The 22,645-nt window shown below is 50.0% G+C and overlaps 2 protein-coding genes across 5 annotated transcripts in view; one reads left to right on the plus strand and one right to left on the minus strand.

Annotated features, from left to right (window-relative positions):
- CMTR1 (cap methyltransferase 1) overlaps positions 1 to 8,165 on the plus strand; it is an 84,029-nt gene extending 75,864 nt beyond the window's left edge. For both annotated transcript variants that reach the window (XM_075925065.1, XM_075925064.1), the window contains exons 27-30: positions 993 to 1,040; positions 1,647 to 1,759; positions 2,248 to 2,356; positions 4,981 to 8,165. In XM_075925065.1, the coding sequence (XP_075781180.1) occupies positions 993 to 1,040; positions 1,647 to 1,759; positions 2,248 to 2,356; positions 4,981 to 5,113 (403 nt within the window). In that variant the 3' untranslated portion in view covers positions 5,114 to 8,165. The remainder of the gene's footprint in view (positions 1 to 992; positions 1,041 to 1,646; positions 1,760 to 2,247; positions 2,357 to 4,980) is intronic.
- A 174-nt stretch (positions 8,166 to 8,339) lies between these two features.
- CCDC167 (coiled-coil domain containing 167) lies at positions 8,340 to 22,336 on the minus strand. Of its 3 annotated transcripts, none has more exons than XM_025186350.2 (4): positions 22,114 to 22,200; positions 15,585 to 15,679; positions 12,356 to 12,408; positions 8,340 to 10,361 (listed from the first exon to the last, which is right to left on the minus strand). In XM_025186350.2, the coding sequence occupies exons 1-4, from the start codon at positions 22,183 to 22,185 to the stop codon at positions 10,258 to 10,260; spliced, it is 324 nt and encodes a 107-aa protein (XP_025042135.2). In that variant the 5' UTR covers positions 22,186 to 22,200; the 3' UTR covers positions 8,340 to 10,257. The 3 variants fall into 3 exon arrangements, with proteins under 3 accessions (XP_025042135.2, XP_006126591.2, XP_025042134.2); XM_006126529.4 differs by having other exon boundaries at positions 22,079 to 22,140; XM_025186349.2 differs by lacking the exon at positions 12,356 to 12,408 and having other exon boundaries at positions 22,114 to 22,336.
- Between the last annotated feature and the right edge of the window lie 309 nt (positions 22,337 to 22,645).

Consider the following 22,645-nt stretch of genomic DNA (forward strand, 5'->3'; position numbering starts at 1 on the left):
CCATCCCATGAGAGGCTGGTGCTAGTTTCACATGCAGACCTGCAGTTGTGCTGAGCTCCAGTTAGCTCAGCCAATGCAAACCACAGTGTGCCCTGTCCAACATATGCCTTTAGCAAAACAGCCCTTAGCTCCACAAGTGATGTGGAATGGTGGTTGTATGAAATAATGTGGGCTGGCTTCTGCGCAGCAGAGCATTGACCTGTATGCTGCCTTTGGGGACCGAGCTGTGAACGGGGGATGTCTGATTCTCCTGAGCTGGGAGGAGCAATGTGCCCAGCGCTAAGAGTCAGGTGCAGGGTGACCCTTTGCTATGCTCACTGCTCATCCTGTAAGAGTGTAGCTGTTAGCTAACCCGGCGTAAGTGGCTGAGGGAGGAAAGGAGACCGTTCCAACCAGTGTTCCCTCTAAGGTTTTCCACCCATGAGTGGAGTGCGTTTTGTCCTGTGCGCCAGCAGTGAGGTCGCATGCGCTTGTTTGGATGTGACCCGCTGTGGCACCCACCTGTGGTGCTGCTCCCCAAGCGACTCTCCCATGTAGCCCCCCCTACACCTCTTGGGGAGAAGGTGAGATGTGCCCCCCACCAGGGAGAACTGCTCCGCTGAGCAGGCCCCCCTGAACCAGCCCCCAGCCATCCAAGCAGGCCACCAGCCCCCTGAGCAGGCCCCTCCTCCCCTGAGTGGCCACGGACCCCCGAGTAGGTCCCAGCACCCTGAGCAGGTCCCCACCCACCACACAGCAGGTCCCAGCCTCCGCAGCAGGCTCTGCCCCCCCGCAGCAGCCCCCGCCACCACATGGCCTCAGCTCCCCCCCACAGCGACCCCACCACCACACTGCCTCAGCCATCCTGGAGCAGCCCCAGCAGGAAGGTGAGTGTTGCTGTGCGGCTCTGCAAAGCAGGTGGGTGGGCGGAGAATGTTCTTGTGTGTGGCCGCGCAGGCACACACCTTAGCGGGAACTCTGGTTCCAACCCCTCGGTGTGCATCTCTCCCCAGGGTGAAGGAGGTGTACAGACTGGAGGAGATGGAAAAGATTTTTGTACGGTAAGTGAATAGAAACAGTGAGACACTTCAGAGCAAGTCAGAGTTCGCAAATGCCGTGTGTCAGCAGAGATGGGGGGGCTCTATTGCTGTGTGCGAGGCAAGCAGCTGGTGAGAACCCTTGTCAATGCGGGGGTGTTTGTGGGCCGGTCTGTCAACTTGCTAATTCTGCATGGCCGAGGCTAGTCTGTTCTGGAGCAGCATGTGTGGCTTCACTGCACTAGAGGGAAGCAGCTCTCTTAGCCTTGCAGCCCAAAGAGGCCCATTCCCTTCCTGCCCTGTCACACACCAGGGGACAGCTACACTTGTGGTTGCCAGCAGAGAGATTTGCAGTTTGGATAGATCTGGAATGGAAACCCTGGTTGGGTTAAATACAGTAAATCACTGAAATGACCCGTGGTCCAGCACTGAGTCTCTGGCTGACAGTCTGTGTGCGCAGGGAGTCCTGGCCCCTTTTCCCTAGCCGCGGCAGGGGGAGACACAGAGAACTGGTCAGTGGCCTGTTGGTTTGTTCTACGGTGTGCCGTGCTGTCCAGTTCCACTACAGCTGTCTCTGAAGTGTGTGGCCTTGTGTGAACTCTTCTAAGCATCCCTTCTCTTGGCACTCAGGTTAGAGATGAAGATCATCAAGAGCTCCGGTGGAATACCACGGCTGTCCTACACGGGCCGGGACGACAGGCACTTTGTGCCCATGGGACTCTACATAGTCAGGACTGTGAACGGTAGGGAGAGCACTGCAGCCCTTTTGCCCTCATTGTTTTCAGGAGAGGGAAGGAATTTTGTTCTTTAAAGACACAGGGCCACGCTGTGCCCTGGGGTAACCCCATAGATGTCTGTGAAGTTACCCAACAGCTGGATTTAGCCCTTGTCCGGTTACAGTTGGCTTGGGTGGCATTAGGGTGAGGGTGGGTCAGCTGCCACCATTGTGGTTGGATTAGCTACTCTGGGGTTTCAGTTTGTTCACATGGGTCCTATTAACTGGATTCAGGATCATGGATTTCCTATCTGGAAAGAGCTCTCTCCAAATTAGTTCAGGCTGGGCTGGGTGCAAGCTTTGCCTCTTGAATTGACAGCTGCTTGAGTACACAGGGCCTTCTGGGGGGCTGGAGGGAGAAAGTGGGATGTCAAGTTGGCCTCTCACATCATCCCCAATCTGATGTGCCTCCTTTCTGGTCCTGCCCTTTGTCTGTCCCCTGTGGCTTTGCCCTAGATCCTTGGACAATGGCGTTCAGCAAAAACTCCAAGAGGAAATTTTTCTATAACAAGACAACCCATGAGTCGACATACGATCTCCCTCATGAATCCATCGCACCCTTTCAGTGAGTACGATCCCACAGAGTTGGCCAATGGGGTTGAGGCCTTACAATGTTCTGTAGTGGGGCCCCGTGCCTCTGCTGTGTGCCCCATCCTTCCCTGTAGGCCAGTGGTGGCAGTAGGCCCTGCTCTGGCAGTGCTGCCCAGACACCTGCTTCTGGAGCCCTGTAATTAGGGGCTGACTTTCGAGTTGGCCACATCCAGAGGAGCTTGGTGGGCCCCAGTCTGAGCATATGGGCATGGGTTCCAGCCGGGTTGGGTGGCAGACGTGCACTCTAATGGGCAGAGCACGAAACTCCTGGCCTCACTTCCTGGCTCTGCCACTGACCCGCTGTGAGCGAGTCACTTGGTGCCTCAGTTTCCCCATCTGTGACGGGGGATGGTTCTGCTGCAATTTGTGGGGGAAAGGCGGGTTCTGAAACTTAGTGGCTGTAAAGTACGCTGAGGTTCTTGGATGACAGACGTTAAGTAAATATTGAATTACAGCAGAAATCCACTTACTCCCAACTGGGACGCCAAGAAAGTAGTCAGGAGCTCATGGAGAGAACTGGGAGCTTCTTAGACAGGGGGCCTATCCCTTAGGGTTCAGAGACTAGGGGCCATGGGATATCAACATGCCATTGCCTCTTAGGAAAGTGAGTCTTATGAGTCTGTTTCTCAGCACAGTGCTCAGCACTCCCTGGGCAGACAGCACAGGCCTGCATTGTGACCCAGCTGGAGGCTGATGTGAAATGGGGCTCCCTGCACACCCCTCTAGCCTCCGTCCTGGCTTTCAACCATGCTCTGGGAATCTTTCAGGCTTTCCCCTGTCAGCCAACGGAACAGTCTCTTGTTAGCCCAGGGCCAGGAGGGCTGCCCCTCACAAATTGGGGAGGGTGCTTTTCCTCCCGTCCAGCCTTCCCTGCAGAATTCCAGCACCAGACTCCACCACTGCTATGAAAACAAAGCAAGGAAGGGCTTTGTGTGTGACTCTGTAATGGGTGCTCTGCCTTGTCGTTAGTGAGCACTAATGTGTCTGTAATTAGCCGCTGACACATGCGTTTGTTGCTATGCTAATATCGTTCTGTTAGAACAGTGTACCTAAATAAGCTATGAATATTAAGCGTCAGTAATTGTATGAATCTAAGGCTGCTGTGTCTGCAGCAATTAGCAGCTCTGTTTTCACACTGGGTAACTAATACCCAAATGGGGTGGGTTGAGTCTCTGCTCAGGGATGAATTGAAGGATGGATTTCTGGTTTGGCCGAGATTCACTGCATCTCCAGAGCTCATGTTGGCAACGTGGGGGTTAATTTGATCTCTCATCCCCACTATTCCCAGAGTGTGCTGAGTCCCTGCTGTGTCGATTCTGCCTGTTGACCCTGCCAAGTCCTCTGCTAGGGCCTTGACCTAGTCTTTAATGAAGTTACCATGTTTGCCTCACCCTATTAGGAACTTGAAAAACATAATTCCCGTAACTGATTGTTCCCAGTTTGAGCAGACATTGATTTGTCCCTCCCACTGCTTTGAACAGAGTTGCAACTAACAAAGCCATTTCCATGGAACGCACTTCAGTTTATAGGTCACGTTGGGGTGTCTGGATTTGTGTCAGCACGTACTTTGTGGAGTAAGCCCTGTAACATGATTGCTGGTCTGACTAGCTGTAGCCTGCACCTACTCTGTGGGGTGCTGTCCCGTATCATGTGGTTGCCACACACTGAAATTGATGAGCCTGCAACAACAGCCTTTGCTAACAGAGCTCAGTGTTTTAGTGCGGGCAATAGACACTCACGTTTTGTTCAGTCTCTGCTATCCACAATGCAGCTGGGATTTGCCACTGCAGGGACAAAGTTAAAAGCTGGGGCAGAGAAAGATTTGAAGAGCCCTCTGGGTTAATACAGCAAATAACGGGCCCCCTTTACAGTGCCTCCTAGAAACCCTACCACGTATGCTCACAGGCCAGCTGTCTCTAAAGCAGTGGTGAGCAACCCACGGCCCACTGGGGCTCTGTGTGTGGCCTCCAGACATTTTGTTTAGCATTGGCCATGTGCAGCATTGCCTGGTGCCGCTGGGTTCCAGCCTCATATTTTTTTCCTACCAGTGTTACTGAAGTGACACACACCTAAAGCAAGGGCACGTAAAGTGAGGTGCATATTCATTGCACCCAGCACTGACTGTATCAGAGGGGTAGCTGTGTTAGTCTGCATCTGCAAAAATGAGTTCCACTAGCACCTTAAACAAGATTTATTTGGGCCTCAGCTTTTATGGACAATGACTCGCTTTGTCAGATGCATCTTTCATCTTTGCCCATGAAAGCTTAGGCCCAAATAAATCTGTTAGTCTTTAAGGTGCCACAGGACTCCTCGTCGTTTAACACCGACTGTGAGAGCGACTGCTCCCTCTGCAACCAATCAAAGAGCAGCTGTGGTTCATTTGGCGTATCCTGCAAATTCTAGGTAGGCAAGCAGTTAGCAGAACTACCCAACCTGGGAGACTGTCTTGGTGACGACAGTCCAGAGGCCCACTGAGATGGAGGGCCACTCACTATCCTGGGTTGCTGCTCCGAAGTGTCTTTGTAGCCTGTGCTGATTGCATCCCTTCGCCGTGTACTGTGTTTGCTGTGCTGATCTGTCTCCTCTTTTTGCCTGCAGCATCTGCTATTTCAGCCGTCTCTTCTGGGAATGGGGGGAAGGGGTCAAAGTGCACGACTCCCAGAAAAGGCAAGATGCGGAGAAGCTGTCCAAGGAGGAAGTCCTTTCTTTCATCCAGGCGCACTACCCCTGATCCCCCAGCGTGAACTCTCTGGGGACTGACTGATGAGAGGGGAGGCAAAGACAGGAGGAGGGAGTCTTCCATCCAGGAGCTGCAGGCCTTCTGTGGAGGAGAACTGATTCCTGGGGGTTGGAGGGTGGGGTTTGGTGCTCAGAAGAAGTGGGATAAAGCCCCAGCCTGTGAGTACCAGTTTATACAAGTATCTGGCCCAGGCAGCAGCGGCGGTAGGTGCCTCAGAGGTGAGATACCAGGAGCCATGGTCTGATGCTCCTCTGTGCTATCCCACTGCATTCCTGGCAGCTTTCCCCACTCGTGCTCCGAACTTCATCCAGGTGTCTGCTCTCCGAGTTCCCCTGCTACGTGTGCGGAGCAATTAGGAGGCTGCATACTGTTCCCTGGCAGCACTGAGAGAAAAGGACAGTGGTCACAGGATGTAGGGAGGTCTGTACCTGGGAAGAGTGCATTTAGAAGGCCTTGCCACTCTCCCGGCAGCCACCTCTGTCTCCTTCGCCTCGAGCCAGTGGGCTTTTGTTAAATACAGGGATGGCTCATTGGGAAGTGCAGGCTCTTGGCATGTGAGGATAGTCACTTTTTGCCAGTGGCTCCAGCACTTCCGCCCCAGAGGCACTGGGCAGGTTGTGAGGAGTTCTTGGGTGCTAGCATTTTGGTGGAAGGAAGCCAGTCCTCATGGCAGGAGATCACTGACTCCAAGCCAGCAGCCTAGGTGTGAGCACATGAATCTGCCCTAGGATAATGCTGAGATGTTTTGCTTTTTTCAGTGCTCAAAACCATCCCCCAGTTTCCGTCTCTCATTACCCCTCCATGTGTGTTCAGTGATGAAAGCAAAACGGGGAAGGGACCGTGACTCTTACCATGCTGGTTAGTCAAAAGACAAGCAATCCCACAACCATTGTAGGAGAAACCCATCTTTCCTGTTTGAATCACAGAACAGGCTTTACCCCCTGCCCTCCCCTCCAGACCTGGAGCCATGTCTGTAGCAAAAGGCACAGCCCTGGGATTCTAGCATGGCAGCAGGACATTTGTGTTTCAGCAGATCACAGTTCAAAATCATGACTCATTTCAGTGCTAGGCCCGCTACACAAAGCCACCCCAAAGAGCAGGACTGCCCTCATTGCCTGTTTTAACTTTGTGCTGGCCTTCAGAAATGCCTCTGGCCTAGGCTCACACGTGGATCAGAAGTTAATAGGTGGTTGGCTGCTTCGATCCATGCAGTCACTTATTTTTTCTTACACGGGTTGGCAATAAGGGAAAAGCTGACTTGGGGGTTGCCTAGACTGTGCCTTAAAGAGAACTGTGTATCTCTTGGAAACTAGAGGCAACCTTTCAGATTCTCATCCCCTCTTCATCCTCCCCAGGCCAGTGCAGGATGTGACTGGGTCTTTATCGTAGAACATGGGGAGTTCAGCTCGGGCAGAAGTATACATTTGGGTGAGAGTCACCTCATAACCAAGGGCAGCACAAGGACTGGGCATCACTTAAGTTACATTTTACCTCTATGAGCCTCATTAGGGCTTAAGTGGTGTGCAGGGTAACTTTCACCCTGAGCTCATAGGCCTTTGCTTTCCCAGCTCACAGTGTTCCATGTCTGCATGATCAGTTGGTGGTCAGGCATCTGTTAGTCCCCCAGTTGCTTAGTGTAATTGAGTTTAGCCATTGCTGGTTTCTTTGCTCCTCTTTGTAACATGGATCTGCATGTTGAGGCTTGATTGCTGCAGCATGGTGATTGTCACAGCTCATCTTGCCTTGGACTGGGCTGTCATTGCATGGGGAAACTCAGCTTTCAACTTTGGAAAGTGGTGGGAGCCCACGTTGGACTTGGGTATCCCCTGTTGGGCCCAGAAGAGCCCCGCTGCCCAAGTGTATTTAGAACACTGCCTTCTGCAAGCGCAGGCTTTGTGGCCTTTTCATGAAGGTGGCTAAGGACATGACAGACCTAGTTGCCCTGTGCCCTGTAGCAGGCAAGGGGAAGGTTTGCCAGCCCATCCGAGAGCTGGATGTGAGACTGCCCCAGAGTCATGGGAGCATGTGGCCTAAGAGCAGCCCTTCTGGAGAGGACAGCAGCCCCACCCAGTGCAGTTATTGGCTACCTGGTATTTATTGAAGGCTCCTCCATGAGGAGCAGTGAGGAGGTTCCACAGGTGGGGAAGGAGGTGCCTCTGACCAGGCAGCCATCATGCCAGCAAGAAGCCCAGGAGCCTTCCTGGAGTCTATTCCTTTTTCTCTTGGGCTTTTACTGTGTCTTCTGCACCCACAAGGGTGTGCCCCCCACTAAGGCCTTGGCCCCTTCCTGTTTGTGGGGCTAGAGGTGTCCCATAGAAAACCTACCATGACTATTCTAGGTCTCCCATTAGCCTTTATCTGGTACTGGAACCCAGGGGTGCAGAAGAAACCCAAGCCGGCTGCAAGCAGCTGAGAGACTGCCTGCTTTCCCCCTTGCCCCAATTTGCTTTGCTTTTAGTCGCTTGTATTTTTTAAAAGGAGATGTATTTTTGGATGCACTGAACCACACCTCCCAGCCACTGGTGGGAGGGCAGCACCAGCACCTCACTACTGCTTCCCTGCAGCAGGGAGAATGCAGAGGGAAAAGGTTTTATCCCATGTCCACCTCTGGCTCAAGACTCTCCTATCCCCATTGCTCCTCCAGGCCTGGGAACCTGTGACTTGCTTTGAAATGCCCTAAAGGAACTGATCAGAGTTGAAAGGCCCAGAACCCCAAGAGGTCAAAACCACATATGTGCCGCTTTGTGTGGATCGGCGCCGCTCAGCCCTGGCGGGGAGGAGGGTGTGGAAGGGGGATTCAGTCTGATCATGTAGGCCAGTGAATGTCTCGGTATGAAAGGGATGATAGAAAATGAGCCAGGGGCTGACCCAAGTTGCACTCTCCTGTTAGCTCCTGGGGGAGGAGAAGAAAGGTCTCACTGGAGGGAATGTTTACATCTGTTGATTGCACATTTTATTGTATTAGGCTGTGTATCATTTTGTGTTAATTTCTCTGCTTTCATTGTCTGTGTATTACCAATACAGTCCTTTAATTCACAAAGGTGTTCACATACTTTGGTTTGTGTTTCCTAAAACCATGTGGGAGGCAGCAAGGGTGGTGGCGGGGGAGAGGAGGCGGAAGGTGGCTCCATGGAGCTGGCACATGTGGGGAGTCTGGTTGAAAGCTGGCTCCCCACCCAAATTGTTTCAGCCTGCTTGCCTGCCTCACCACTGCCTCTTTATTGGGGGGGAGGGGAGGGGAGGGAGAGCAAGCAAGCAGGCAGATCCAGTGCTTGTGGCGAACCAGCTCCTAAGGGCCACTGGCTCCCACTGCCCCTGATATATGGGTAGTTGACAAGATTTAAATAAGCCCAGACTTATTGGTTAATTGTGTAGTGGTCTACATGTTGACATCCCTACTTAATATCCCATCCATGCTACCCCACAAGTTACCAAGAGAGGGTACAAGCCACTCTCTTACCCCCCTCCAATGATACTGGCTGTAATCCAGCTATTACTACCCTTTACTGTCTGTGCCCCTTCTCCCTCCATCACCCTATGTCTCTCCTCCCCTCTCCCATTTGCTGTCTCTTTCAGGCTGCTTTAAAATTGAATTGAAAGGTTGGGCAGAGCTAAAATGAAGGCTATTGCTATGCTGGTATGTTAACAGCTGTCACCAACCAAAAGTTCTTGGATCCATAGGCACTTACAGGTGGTTGAAGCTCTGCTAACCAGATGCCAAGGGCCATTTCCCCTTTTTGTTTTTGATTTTCAGCAAAGTCAGTAGGGTTCTGCTTTGATGGCTAGAATGTTCCTGCAGTGTTGTAACGGTGCATTCTGAAGCCATAGTGTTACAGCCAGGCCAACACATCCTTGAATGAAGGGCCTCATCCGAACTACCTGCCTTCACTCCTTCCACAACTCCTCTGGTCGGATTTCCAGCTGCAGGAAGGCCCCCAGCAGCTGCGTGTGCTCTTTCCTATGTTTAAATAACTTTATTTAAGAAACAATACACTTCGATCCTTTGGCTACGTCTAGACTGGCATGATTTTCCGCAAATGCTTTTAACAAAAAAGTTTTTCCGTTAAAAGCATTTGTGGAAAAGAGCATCTAGACTGGCACAGATGCTTTTCTGCAAAAGCGGTTTTTGTGGAAAAGCGTCCGTGCCAATCTAGGCGCGGTTTTGCGCAAAACAATACCGCGTTGTCTACACTGGCCCTCTTGAGCAAAAGCATTTGCGCAAGAGGGCATATGCATTTGCGCAAGAACACTGACAATCTTACATGAGATCATCAGTGTTCTTGCGGAAATTCAAGCGGCCACTGTAGACAGCTGGAAAGTTTTTCCACAAAGGCAGCTGCTTTTGCAGAAAAACTTGCCAGTCTAGACACAGCCTTTATGTCTTAAAACTATCCCTAGGAGCCTGCAGTTCCTTTGCTACTGGGCCCTGCCTCTGGGGGAGGGTGCACATAGGTACACCCCAACACCCAGGGCTTAGGAAGAACTATTGTCTTCCTGCCCTCTTAGTTAATTGGGCCAAGTGGCAAGAAAACAGATCATCCCAAAGACCTCATTTTCAGGCAGCGACTCCACTGGTCCCATACAGGTTTAGTGGGACTATTTTTTGAAGTGTGCCCTCTAACTGGTAATAATACACATGGAAGGTTTTGGCAGTCACAGCAGAGAGGCACAATGGCTGAAATCTCCTTTGAGCCCTAGAGGTTGGTCCCTTCAGGTCAGAGTTGAGGTACAGTAACAGAAGTTTTCCCAGATTCTGATTGTTTTGGAGCTTGAAATTTTCACTGTTGAGCCCATTGTACTGCACAGCAAAGAACAGAGAGGGCCCACTAGGACAAAGGGAAGGGGGTCATTCAACCCTTACACTTAATTACATTCTCTGTGCTGTGGGAGCGCCAGGACAGTCACATGTGCAGGGAGGAGATGGCTCCAGCCAAATGTTGATCTGCTCTCCAAACCAGCTTGTGCTATGGCTGTAGCTTCCTTTTGCCTTCAAGGTCCCCAGCAAAGACAAGGATTGCCAATGATTAATGGCTGAAGAGATGACCACTCTCCTGATTGGGAGGCACATCGGTGAGAGAAGGAAGAGATCTTTACAGTGGAGTCCTGTGGTCAGTAGTGCGAGATCTGGACCATGATTACATTGTCCAGCAGGTGTAAATAACTGCAATCAGCAGTACCACAGCCACTGCAAGGGCTGTGTTCTTGCGATTTTCCTTACGGAGCACTTTCAGTTCTTTCTCTAGAAAACAAAACAAAACCAGCATAAGATGCAGCCCCTCTCCATCAGAGCTGTCACCCATTGCCCCAAGGAAAAGGAAACTCCCTTACAGGGATGTGCTTCATCTGACTGCAGCAGCCTGCCTGGTACTTTGTTCCATTCAGTTTTCTTGTACATGTACAGAACTGATCAAACCGCCCCTGTGTGACCAAGACACCTCATGCCCAGTTCAGTAGCTGTTTGACCTCCGTCCAATTCCTGCTGGTGGATAAGGGCACCTAAACACATTGGCTACGTCTAGACTGGCATGATTTTCCAGAAATGCTTTTAACGGAAAAGAGCGTCTAGATTGGCACGGACACTTTTGCGCAAAAGCACTTTTTGCGGAAAAGCATCCATGCCAATCTAGATGTGCTTTTGCGCAAAAAAGCCCCAATCACCGTTTTCACAATCGGGGCTTTTTTGCACAAAACAAATCTCTGCTGTCTACACTGGCCCTTTTGCGCAAAAGTTTTGCGCAAAAGGACTTTTGCCTAAACGGGAGCAGCATAGTATTTCCGCAAGAACACTGACAATCTTACATGAGATCGTCAGTACTTTTGCGGAAATTCAAGCGGCCAGTGTAGACAGCTGGCAAGTTTTTCCGGAAAAGTGGCTGATTTTCCAGAAAAACTGGCCAGTCTAGACACAGCCATTCTGCTGGGTGGCATGTGACTCCTGCATGGCTGTGCATGCATGCTGCTTCCAGGGAACACAGATGGAAAAGTCACTCAGCCCCCTTTGAGGATCAGGCCCTCAATCCTCAGATTCAGACAAATCTAACTCTCCCCTCAGAATCTGATGAGATGTTTAAGAGGGGGTTTGTGTAAAGCTCACTCAGCTCAGTTTTGCCAGCAGGGGGCAGCCTAATGCCGCAGAGTACCCAGAGAGGGAAGAGGAATACACTTCCCTGCTGGAGACTGGACTAGAAAGTGAAGAGGACTGCACCACATACAAAGCAGGTGATGGGGGAGGAGTGTCTGAGTAACTGCTGCCCAGGCATGGGGCATGCCTAGAGTATGCTTGAGGGAGTCAGGCTATGCCACATTCATTTTAGCTCACTGGGTGACAGGTAAAGGGGGGGGGCAGGGTGCTCTGCCTCCCAGTCATGTTGACAGATGCACAGCATTCCTCTACCTGGCTCTAGCGCTGAGCAGTGTTTCCTCCTCTTTCCCATGGAAGTGCTCAGCAAGGGGTAGGGCCAGAGATGAGGGATTTGGGGTGGGGGCTGTGGCAGGGAGAGAGGATTCCTCCAGCAGCAACTCTGAGGCTAGGAGAGAGGCCCTTGATGCACTGTTGCCCGGCCACGCAGCTTAGAGGGAACTTAAGTCCCAAGGTACTGCAGCTGCGTCAGCACAGGCTTACGTGCTTTACAGCAGTGGTTTTCACACTTTTTTCTTGAGACGCAGTTGGGAAAAACAATTTATGCCAGTGACCGCCCAGCAGCTGCTGCGGAGCTGGGCAGGGAAGGAGTTCACCGACAGCTGCTGGGGAGCTCTGCAGGGGGGCGTTCCTCAGCAGCTCCTGGGGAGCTCCTGTGGCTGTCTGGGAAATCCCTCTGCAGGGAACTCCCCAGCATCTGCTGACCCAGTGCCCCATACTTTGGGAATCACTGCTCTACAGGGACAGACTGGTACATATTCCATTAGTGGTGGGACAGGCACTCATGAGAGCAGAAGCCTCCCTGATTGTTTTTTACTGTGCATCTAGAAGAAGATTCAGTGGCACTGAATGTTTGAATCGCTGTGCTCCCTTCGATGGGATTTCGGAGGCAGGATCCAACTCTCAGATCAAAAGTAGCTGAATAGATCTGCCTCAGCTTTTCCCCCAAAGTCAATTTTTGCCGAGTCCAAACTCGAAGGCAAATCAAAGTGTGGAGCAGGAATGTAACTGGGAACATGAGCTGCAGTGCAGACTGTGGCCATCCTGCCCAGTCACTGCTCACGCGCACTGGCTATTTTTAAAAACAGCCTTACCATAGGTTTCAGCTTTGGTCATGAGCAGGCTTCTCTCTCTCTCCAGTGCCTGCCTGTAATGAGAAGAGGCAGCCTCGTTACTCACAGACAGATGCTGTTGCTGTGTACAAGCTCATGTGCTGTATGGTGGTTGAAAGACTGTCCCAAAAAAGAGTCATGAGCTGTGCACAGAATGAGGCCCTCAGCTTCTCTCTTGGTGGGGCTGGCAGTTTGCCATTCCTCTTCTGCAGAAGGGGAGGGACTGAATGGTTAGTAGTCTTCTTCCCTGGAGACTGCTGTGCTGCCGGTTTGAACACTAGCACAATGCTGCAGCACTGACTAAAAAGCAACTCCCACTTGGCTCAGGGGAAGTGCCATTCCAATTAGTGGGATAGCTGCTCCCTCTGGAACAAGAGGCTCTGCTGTCTGCTCCAGGCAGGGCCTCCTACACTGAGTGCTCACTGTAGGCGGGATTCCACTGGTTCATTACATCTCTTCTACAGCTCTGGCTTTCCCAGGGAAGACACGAGCGGGCCCCTAGGCTGGGCTGTTCAGAATGCTAGGAAGGAAGGAAGGAAAAAGCAGCTCCTAGCCCTGGAAGCAGGGTATGTTCATATGGAGGCTCAGGCCTGTCCAAACACCACTGGACAAAAATAAGCTTCTACACTTTCACAGCTGGTTTTTCACATGAAGCCTCACTGTACCCTGTAGGTCCTGTCCCAGCCCACACCTCTAGGAGGCAATTGCCTTGGTGCAGAGCAGTGATGGTCAATAACCAGCGTGTGAGCCAGATGAGGTTCGCCAGGGTTAGCCCTGGCAGGCTGCTGCTGTTGTATTTACCTGAACCTTCACGGGTATGGGGGCTTGCAGCTCCGCATACCGCAACACCACTTCCCGCAGCCCCAACTGGCCAGGAATGGTGATCCGCAGGCAATGGGAGCTGCAAGCCCTGATACCCACAGAGTTGCAGGTAAATACAGCGGCAGCCTGCCAGAGGCTAACCCTGACAAACCATCTCCATCTATTACATACCCTTGGTGCAGAGTCTGGAAGAGAAGCCCCCAGTCCTTGACTCTGCCCAGATCACAGTTCCCATCTTGTTCCCACATTTCAGAGCCAAAGATTGAAGAAAAATTCCCCCCTCCTGTTTCCAAAGCACCATTGCGCACAAACTCCTCAATGGGCTCTGGCAAAGGACCTGAATGTGATTGCAAGGAGAGCCAGTAAACAGTTGTATCTCACAGAATTTAAGATGACTGAAAACCCTGCATCTTCAGCTCCACAATGATTGATTAATCCACAATTTAAAAGCCTGAAAACTGCTGCAGCTCGAAGGAGGGCAGGGTGGAAACAGAGATAGATAATTTGTTGTGTATCTCCCTGCACCAGGCAGGCTCTGGGGTACTGTCATAGGCCTGTTTGTTCCACTTTAGGGTGAAGCAAGTGTAGTACAGGTGGACCCAAGCCTTACTGTGCAGTTAGCTAAAGGAAGAGAGAAGGACTGTCAGAAGATAGGGTGCATTACTAGCAGGAGAAGGAAAAGGACTCAAATACATTTGGGGAAAAGGAAATGCAGCATGCAGCCCATCCAAGGAGAAGAGACACTAAACTGCCTGATTCTGAAGTAGTTGAGCCGCTATATCACTAGAGAAATCAAGGGGCTCTCATGCTTTGGGAAGGAACTGGGACTGTTTAAAATGCATGGGAAAACCGAACACATGCAGCTCCACAGGACTGAAGGGCACGAAACCCACGCAACAAGACAGTAAACTTACTATGAATCCAAACGGGCTTTACTTGGAAGGTGAGGAGAGCTACACTGGAAAACAGACCAATCCCAGTGATTCAGGTTCACCAAGTCAATAGCTTCCTTCGTGGGACACACACAATGAAAAATGTGGACGTTAGCAGAAGCACAAGCAGCAAAGGTTGGTCACATTCTTGGCAGAAACACTGAGTGAATGTCACAGACCTGGGCACCTCTCCTAACAAATCCATCCTAAGGACAGCAGCCTTATGACATGGATTGGGAGCTGGCCAAAGGTTTGCACTCAGGGGAATGGTAAGTGGTAATACACTGAATGAGGGCAGGAGAAATGTAAAACTGGATCTTCTGGACACTTTAACAGAAAAAGACTAACTAACCTTGAGAAGGGCAAAGAAGGGCTGGGTGAGGTGACATACAAGAAAGCGCTTTGTGAGAGGACTCTCTGAAAAAGGAGAGAAAGTGGAGTATGGTAACCCACAGGGGGGAGGGAGAGAAGTTATGGGGAGAAAAACAAGTTCAGAAACAAGGGAGAATAGAAGAACTTACTGGCAAGTCTGAGAAACTGGAAGAGTTTCTCATGAAAAATGGTAAAAACCACGTTGGTTGGGACACTTAAAACTGAACAGGGCATATACAACATTGGGCTGACAGGATCTAGTTGGCAGGCTGCTCGCTTCCTGTGCTTAGACTTGATGGCTCAGTTTCTGTTAGGAGGGGAGCAATAGGATGCTAACAAATGGTAGAAATGAGTCTCAGCAGGGCCATGCCGAGGCCTGGGTGATCACATTCAGGGTAAGGCTCTGCCTCAGGCATTACAGTACTAGCGTTAGAGGACCGCATTACAGCAAGGTTCCATCCGAGTGGAAATGGAAACTGAACACCTCAGTGCACTGTTGCAAGACATTTGGTGCACTCTAGGCTACCACCAGGATCCCTGTTGCAACAGTCATGGTGGTTGTGTGAACAGAGTCAAACTTCAGTCCCCTTGGGATTACTCTGAGTGGATTCCACTTAGCATTTGGCTTGGGTGGCCTTGACTATTCAGCACACACTAGTTCCTGTATCTCTCTCAGCTTAGGTGTTCTAGGCACCATCAGTTGCGTACTACTGGCCAGAATATCCGTCCAGTTCATACAGCTGTCTCCTGTCAGTGCTGGGGTCCAAACTCTGGAATCAAACATGAGGACTGGGCACGGCTTAGGCTGCATATACAGAGGGTTTGCAAACAGGAAAGCTGAAGCCAAGTTCAGCATTCTCACCATGTCAACCTCTGCCTCCCTGGAAGAGAAAAACACAGTTCTCTCCGTCCCTAAACAAGCTCCACATTGGGGGCCCAGCCTGGCAACCCCAGTAAATTCCTGATCTGGAAACAGAGATTTTACTGGGTACTCCCAACAAAGCTGACAGTCGGTGGTTTGCGAGAGCACACAGCAGCTTGCAGCATCACTATCCGTATCCAAGTAAAGGAGAAATGACTAGTACCTTCCTTCAGGACTGAGCTCCTCTCTGCGCAGCTTAAGGTCCACCTCCTCCATGCTTTCTCTGCAGAGGGACAGCTTCTCCTCCAGGCCATCAATCTGAAATACAGCAGCCGCCACAACAATCACTGGCATCTTACTTCCCTCTGCAGCTCCGGCCTTCCCCCCTCAGAGAAGGGGTGGCAGCTGCACTGTTGTGACTTGCCACCTCACTCCTAAAAATCACATGAGCTATGGGTTTCATGAGGCTCTCTGACCTCATGGCCTGAGCAGGCAGAGAAGTGACCAGCCCCGGCCAAAGAGTTTGCGAGATGCAAGGCCGCACGCTGCAGTTGGCTGTGCGGCACAGTCAGGTGGTTCCCAGCCAAGGGCAGTGAGCAAGTGGCCAGGCGGGGAGGTGCTGGACAGTGTGGGGCCCAAGACAATTGCCTTGCTGTAAGGCTGGGGCTGGAAGTGACCTAATGGAGGTTTGCACAGTGAGGAAGGGGATCAAGTGGAGAGACTGTTCACCTTGGGCAAGAATTTCAGGGAATTATTCAGCCCCGAATTAATGCTGCAAAAAGGAACAAGCATGCTAGGGGAAAACAAGAGAGCATGGAGCACTTTGGCTTGGCTGCATGATGGGTTCAGTCATGGTATAGCAAGTTACCACAGCAACTTAAGCAAGTTACCCAATTAGCAAGTTACATTATTGTCCAAGAAGTTGCCTTTCTTCTGGGGTGAGGAGAGGAGAGTCCTAACAGAGGCAACCAATATGCATATGTTGGGGAAGAATTCCTCCAGGAATGAATTATAATGGGAATCCCAGATATGCCAAACTCAGCAACCCAGGGCTTTAAGCTTTCTGGTGGGAAAGCTCTGGCTTACACTCCAGGGCTACGTCTACACTGGCCCCTTTTCCGGAAGGGGCATGTTAATTTCAGAAGCCGTAATAGGGAAATCCACGGGGGATTTAAATATCCCCCGCGGCATTTAAATAAAAATGTCCGCCGCTTTTTTCCGGCTTTTAAAAAAGCCGGAAAAGAGCGTCTACACTGGCCCCGATCCTCCGGAAAAAAAGCCCTTTTCCGGAGGATCTTATTCCTACTTTGAAGAATAAGATCCTCCGGAAAAGGGCTTTTTTTCCGGAGGATCGGGGCCAGTGTAGACGCTCTTTTCCGGCTTTTTTAAAAGCCGGAAAAAAGCGGCGGACATTTTTATTTAAATGCCGCGGGGGATATTTAAATCCCCCGCGGATTTCCCTATTACGGCTTCTGAAATTAACATGCCCCTTCTGGAAAAGGGGCCAGTGTAGACATAGCCCAGGGGAAAACTTCAGGGATAATTAGACAAGGTGACACCCAAACCCCAGCAAGAACATGGCCTTTGACATTAACAAGCTCTGAAATTATTACTAGCCCCATTTCAACCATTTTCCACTCCACTCTGTGCTGTGCATGAGCAGCAGGCTGAGGTAGCAGGACCAAGAGGGACAAGCTGTCACAACTGGAACTTGCCTGGTGAGATACTTCTGAACCTGGAGCCAAGGAACAGCAGAGTTCTGTGTCAATTAACCTGCTGGAATTAAACCCAAATCCCCTTGGCTTTCAAAGACTACCTCCTCATCTTCCAAGGTAGCAAGAAAGAAAGCATGTTACCACCAATCATTATACAGGAAAATCAATGGCACTGATCTCTGATTAACCACTTACAACTCAGTCCTAGACTAATTAACAGTTCTCTCACTCTGCTCCCCGCAAGCACACAATGGCCATGCTTGGGGGATGGGAGAGGCAAAGCACCGGACCCTCCTCTGGAGACACAAACACTAGAGGAGCAAGAAGCCAGTGAGCTCATCACATTCTCAGAGGTGCTGGGGTTGGACTTCAGCCCTGGGGCTTTGGGCTACACCCTCCAGGCTCACAATCCCTCACTGCCCTTCACCTGTTTCCTTCCTACCTACCTAGGACTTAATTTGTCCTTGGGTTTGCTAGGGTTGAGCAAAACCACTGTGAAAATGGGTATTTGTTTATTAATATCACTGTTCACAGCAGACTTATTAGCTAGCTGGGAAGCTGTGAAAAGTGATGTTAACATACAAGTATCACTTTTCACAGCAGCAGAATTACTAGTTAGCAAGTTAAAAAAAAAAAAAAAAGCAAAAGAAACAACACAAACACCAGAACATGCAAAGCACTTTATTTGTAGTTTTATTCTATTTAGGTCTGATAAAGGACAGAGAGATCTACAGTTTTATGACTGAGTCTGCAAAAAACAACCCAAACCCTACATAAATTACCATGTGGACATGTATGTGTGCGCGCTTATTAGGTTTTTTTTTAAAGTTAATTAAGTATTTAGGAGAAACTGTCAAAGCAGCCACCAGCAAGAGTTGATGGACGTTCTTGGAGGCCACCAAAAATTTTGTTGTGAGAACCACTAGCCTAGCCTCACCAGAACAGTTGTAACACATGGCAGCCACCACATTCAACTTCTCCCTTAGTTTGATAGACAACCCCACATGATAAACCAGTTAACTGGCAGGTGTCTTAGTCATGGCCAGCGCTCCTCCCCAGTATCTTTTCCTTCCTGGGCTCTCCATCCCCCTCTTAGAGCCACCAACTACTGGCTCTTCCTTAAGGATGCACCTCATTTTGTTTGGTCTCAGCACACTCTTCACTCACCATTTAATCTGATTTAATTAGAGTTTATTTTGTCCCACACGCCCTCACATGTTGACTTTTAACAACTAAACTCCTCCAGGTTCTTAAGTATGTTTTAAAAATTACAACTATTTCACTTCATTTTGTCAGAATCAAAGTTGGGCATCCCTATTGGTGTGGCAGAAGCATGTCACAAAACCCCCTATTTCCCAGAATTGTGCTGACACTTTTGTTGAGGCTGGGGGCGCACACAGGTGAAAATCTCCATTAAAAACACAGAGAATCGGGAACATTACTGCTAATGGAACAACGTCCTTTCCTCTAGAATTCTGTTTCTTTTCCCTGGCTGTTCTGCCTCATTAATGGACATCAGTAGCAACTGAATTCAGAATTCCTAGGTTCTGTTCTTGCACCTAACACTGACTCATTGGAGGTAGGTGATAATATCTGCCAATTGGGGCACTAAGAGCTTTATCACTGAGGCTGGGGGGATTAGAAGGGATAACTGTTTGCAGAGTGCTTGGAGATCTTTAGGGGAATGGCACTAGAAATGGGCAGACGGCCTCATGTACCCTGGTAGGGCAGCTCCATTGCCTCATTTGGGATTTTTGACTTGGAAACTGGCCCTCCACATGTGTATTTCTCACTGGCTGCATAGTATTCACAGCCCTCTGCTGCCAGAAAAAGAAAAGAAAAATATGGTAAGTGCTGGGGAAGAAATCAGCAATTCATTTGAGAATTATCACTGGCTGCCAGGGAATCTCCCAATGGTCCTGTGTACTGTAAAACCCGAGAAACTGTAAATCTTTCACAAAATCACCAGGGGCAGCTCTCCACAGAGCTCTCCTAGGAACAGCTGTGTGCTTGAAGTTGCTGTAGATGGAAAGCATTCATTCCTAACAAACACAGATTAGCTAGGGTACAAACTTAGTCTTATCAGAGACCTGTATTAAATGAGACTATTAGGGTTTTGAGGGGGGAGCTGCTCTTGGGCCAGGCTCCTAGTGGAACACAAAATCATAAATACATTTCACACCAATTAATTTTCCTACTGGCAGCCTAAGCCAAGAAGTGAATGGGTCACAGTGACCAAACTCCTTCCTCCAGCTCCCTATGGCCCATAGTGTCCCTTCAAGACTGGGCTTTCAAGCTTCCACATGTATACATTATAACTGTCTGAGCTCTACTTGCTCCATAGCCAAATAGAGGACTTCATTCAAATCAGCATCATCTCTAATTAGTAGCAGTTTCATTATAAAGAACTGAAGCAGGTGTTTAATATCCAGCACTGACAAGAACCATCAGAGCACACATAGCTGCCTATTCATCTGCACACCCACTATGAAAGGAACTCTGGGATGGGAGACCAGTGGTTTTGCCCAGGATAAGCAAACTGCAGAACATTCTGAAGCCAGCTGAATCCCTTGCCATGAGACATACCACCAGGCACCATTATTTTCACTGAAATCTGGCTTCATACATGTGCCATCTGGAGGCCTCTGAAAACACAGATTTGGGGCAGATTCAGTCCAAATGGACTTGTGTATGTTACAAATCTCATTTGCCCAGACAGTCTTGGGAAGAGAGTCCAGACATTTTGTGCATGGCAGAAAAGGAAAGAGGCAGCCTTGCTTACAGAGTTGAGTTGCATCCTTTTTTTTTTAATACATTTTGTACTGAATTAATAAAAGCGTTCTTCCTAGCAGAAAGGCTAAAAGCACTTTTCAAGAACTGACATCTGCCCTCTGCCTTTATGAATCCCCTAATTAAGAACCTGGCAAACAGCCATATCACACATACGCCAACATCCAACAGTGTTAGGTAATGAGATTTTTGTCTCATGACCCTCATTAAACAGATCAAAGCCAAACAAAAACATTGGGGGGAAATCGCCTCCCAGAAGCAGCCTTGTCATCTGCTAGCAGGTTCAAGGCATCTCTCTCCATTTATTAGTCATTGTTTTGGGATGGATTACTAATATCAGCTCAGCAGAGATTGAATTTGCTTAGATTCACATGCTAACCTCTTGGCTAATGGACCTATTTCAATTTTCACTGTGCTCTTATAACAATTTTACAAATCAGCAAATAATTTCATCAACTATAGACAGCAGAGCTGAAAACATTTACTAGACATCTACTAGTCAGAGGCCAATACACCAGAATGAAGGAGAATCCACCAGCTCAGTCACTCACTAGCGACTCCAAACACTGCAAAGGGAGAGTACTAAGATTCCTGAGAGAGGGCATATCTACACTACAGAGTTTTGTCGGAAAAACAGCCGTTTTTCTGACAAAACTTGAGGAACATCCACACTGCAATTGTGTTCTTCCACAAGAAAATCGAAAGAACAGAGGGGTTTTTCTGGCATTGGTAATCCTCATTCTACGAGGAAGAAGTCTTTTTGCAAAAGAGCTCTTTTGCAAAAAGGCGTGTGTGGATGGGGAAAAAGGGAGCTCTTTCGGAAGAAGAGGAAAGAGGGAAAAGCACTGGTGCCCTGGTGGCCATTCCGTCCATAGCAATCACAGCTTAGGGGCGAGAGAGCGTCCATTCAGTCTGGACACTCTTTCGAAAAAGCAGACTGCTTTTTCAATTCACTTTTGCAGCGTGGATGCTCTCTTTCGGAAGAAGTTTTTCCAGATCTCTTCAGGAAAAAAGCTTCTTCCGAAAGAAGCCTGTAGTTTAGATGTAGCCAGAATGATTTTCCCAGGCCCCTCCTAGGGACTTCATCTTTTGTTCAGTAGCTCTCTCTCAGTCCTTCACCTTATAGGCTCCTGATTGTTATTTGGGTACTCAACTCTATTGCTCTCATTCCCATGTCTGCAGTTATGGGTATGAGGGCAGCAGGCATCCACCTATTCACCATTAGTGGAGGTCCTTTCTTCCCCACATCATTAGCTCCTGATATGGAAAGTTAAGACCAACAGTTGAGTTGAACTACCACTTACCTGATTCTGAACAGTGCTCATGAAACTAACCAGATCCTTGCTAATTTCACCTGCTGTTGGTGCTCAGGGAATTTGATTAGCAACCAGAATTCCCAGCTGCAATTAAAGCCCTGATCAGATGGTATAATCAAGCCATGTCATATGTATAATGTGAGTTCACAAAGGCTGAAGCAACTACTATCTCTAATCAAACATTCTCAATTCTCTGAATCCTCTCCCCCAGCTCTTATATAGTCCAAATCTTTTTTCATTAAGGAGTGTTCTTTTCTGAGCACTTTATCAGTGAAAGATGATGTCCACAAATGACTGCCCTCTCCAGTAGAGGCCTAAAAAGAGCAGAACTACCACATGCACTCATTCTATAAAAAGAGATCTATAAAACACTTGCTTTTTAGGGTTCAGGGTTTTTTTTAATTTTTGCCCCACCTGTATTTCTCGGTTTTGAATGAGTTCACTGGATTACATCTCCACTTCCCATTTATTCCTGCCAAATCACATGTGATTGTTTCTGGCCTATTTCTTCCATTCATTAGGAAGAGATTGATTTTGAATCTCATTCCCCAAGAGCATTTGCTAACTCTGCCTCCCCCTAGGGATGTAAGTTGTTAATTGCTTCCAGTTAACTGGTAGGGGCTGGAGCAGCTCCTCATCCCTCTTCCCTGGGGCAGCAGGCTGCTCCAGCCCCATGGGGCCCACCGCAGGCAGGGGCTGCTCGAGCCGGCTGGGGTAGCCCCATCAGTGGGGGGCCCGGCCCCCAGCCAGAGCAGCCCTTGTACAAAGCAGAGGGGTCCCAGAGGCCTGGCCAGCCTCGCAGCCAAGCGCGCGGGAGACATTTCCCTTACGCGTACCAGCCCGCCCCCCCGCCGGGCCTGCCCTGACCCCGCTCGGGGAGGGGAGGGGCCGCTCACCTCTAGAGCAACGCTCAGCCCCTCTCGCTTCTTACCCATCTTCCACCGTTTTGTCCCGACTGCGCATGCGCGCAACCCCCTTCCTGCTCTGGGCCACGTACGAACATGCTGTCGGGGGAAGAAACCCCGAGCTGCCATGTTTGTGAGGGGCAAACCTCCACACTGCCGCCATGTTTGTGAGGGGCGCCAGCGCCTCTAGCCCGCCGCCCTGTGAAGGGAGGGTCAGCCTTTCAGACGCCATGTTTGCGAGGGCCCCGCCTCTCCGGGCAGGGCCGGACACCGCTGGAGGCAGTGCGGAGAAGAAGCGAGAGGGGTGAGCGCCGCTGGGGAGGCGAGACAGCCCCTCCCCGGCCGCTGGAACAGGGCCCGTGCCCTGCCAGCCCGCCTGGGGCTGAGGCGTCCCGAGGAGGGAAACTGACGAATCGTCTAATGAAGTCGATACAGTTTGTACCCACCACACCAGCTACCCGGCCCCTTGCTTGAAATGGAGCAGGAGCCGCACCGCTCTCGCATATGAAGTGCAGCGCCGCAGCCATCTCAGACCGGCGTGAGCCGGGTCCAGCAGCC

This window comes from Pelodiscus sinensis, chromosome 3 (genome assembly GCF_049634645.1).
Source record: "Pelodiscus sinensis isolate JC-2024 chromosome 3, ASM4963464v1, whole genome shotgun sequence".
NCBI classification, from domain to species: Eukaryota; Metazoa; Chordata; order Testudines; family Trionychidae; genus Pelodiscus; species Pelodiscus sinensis.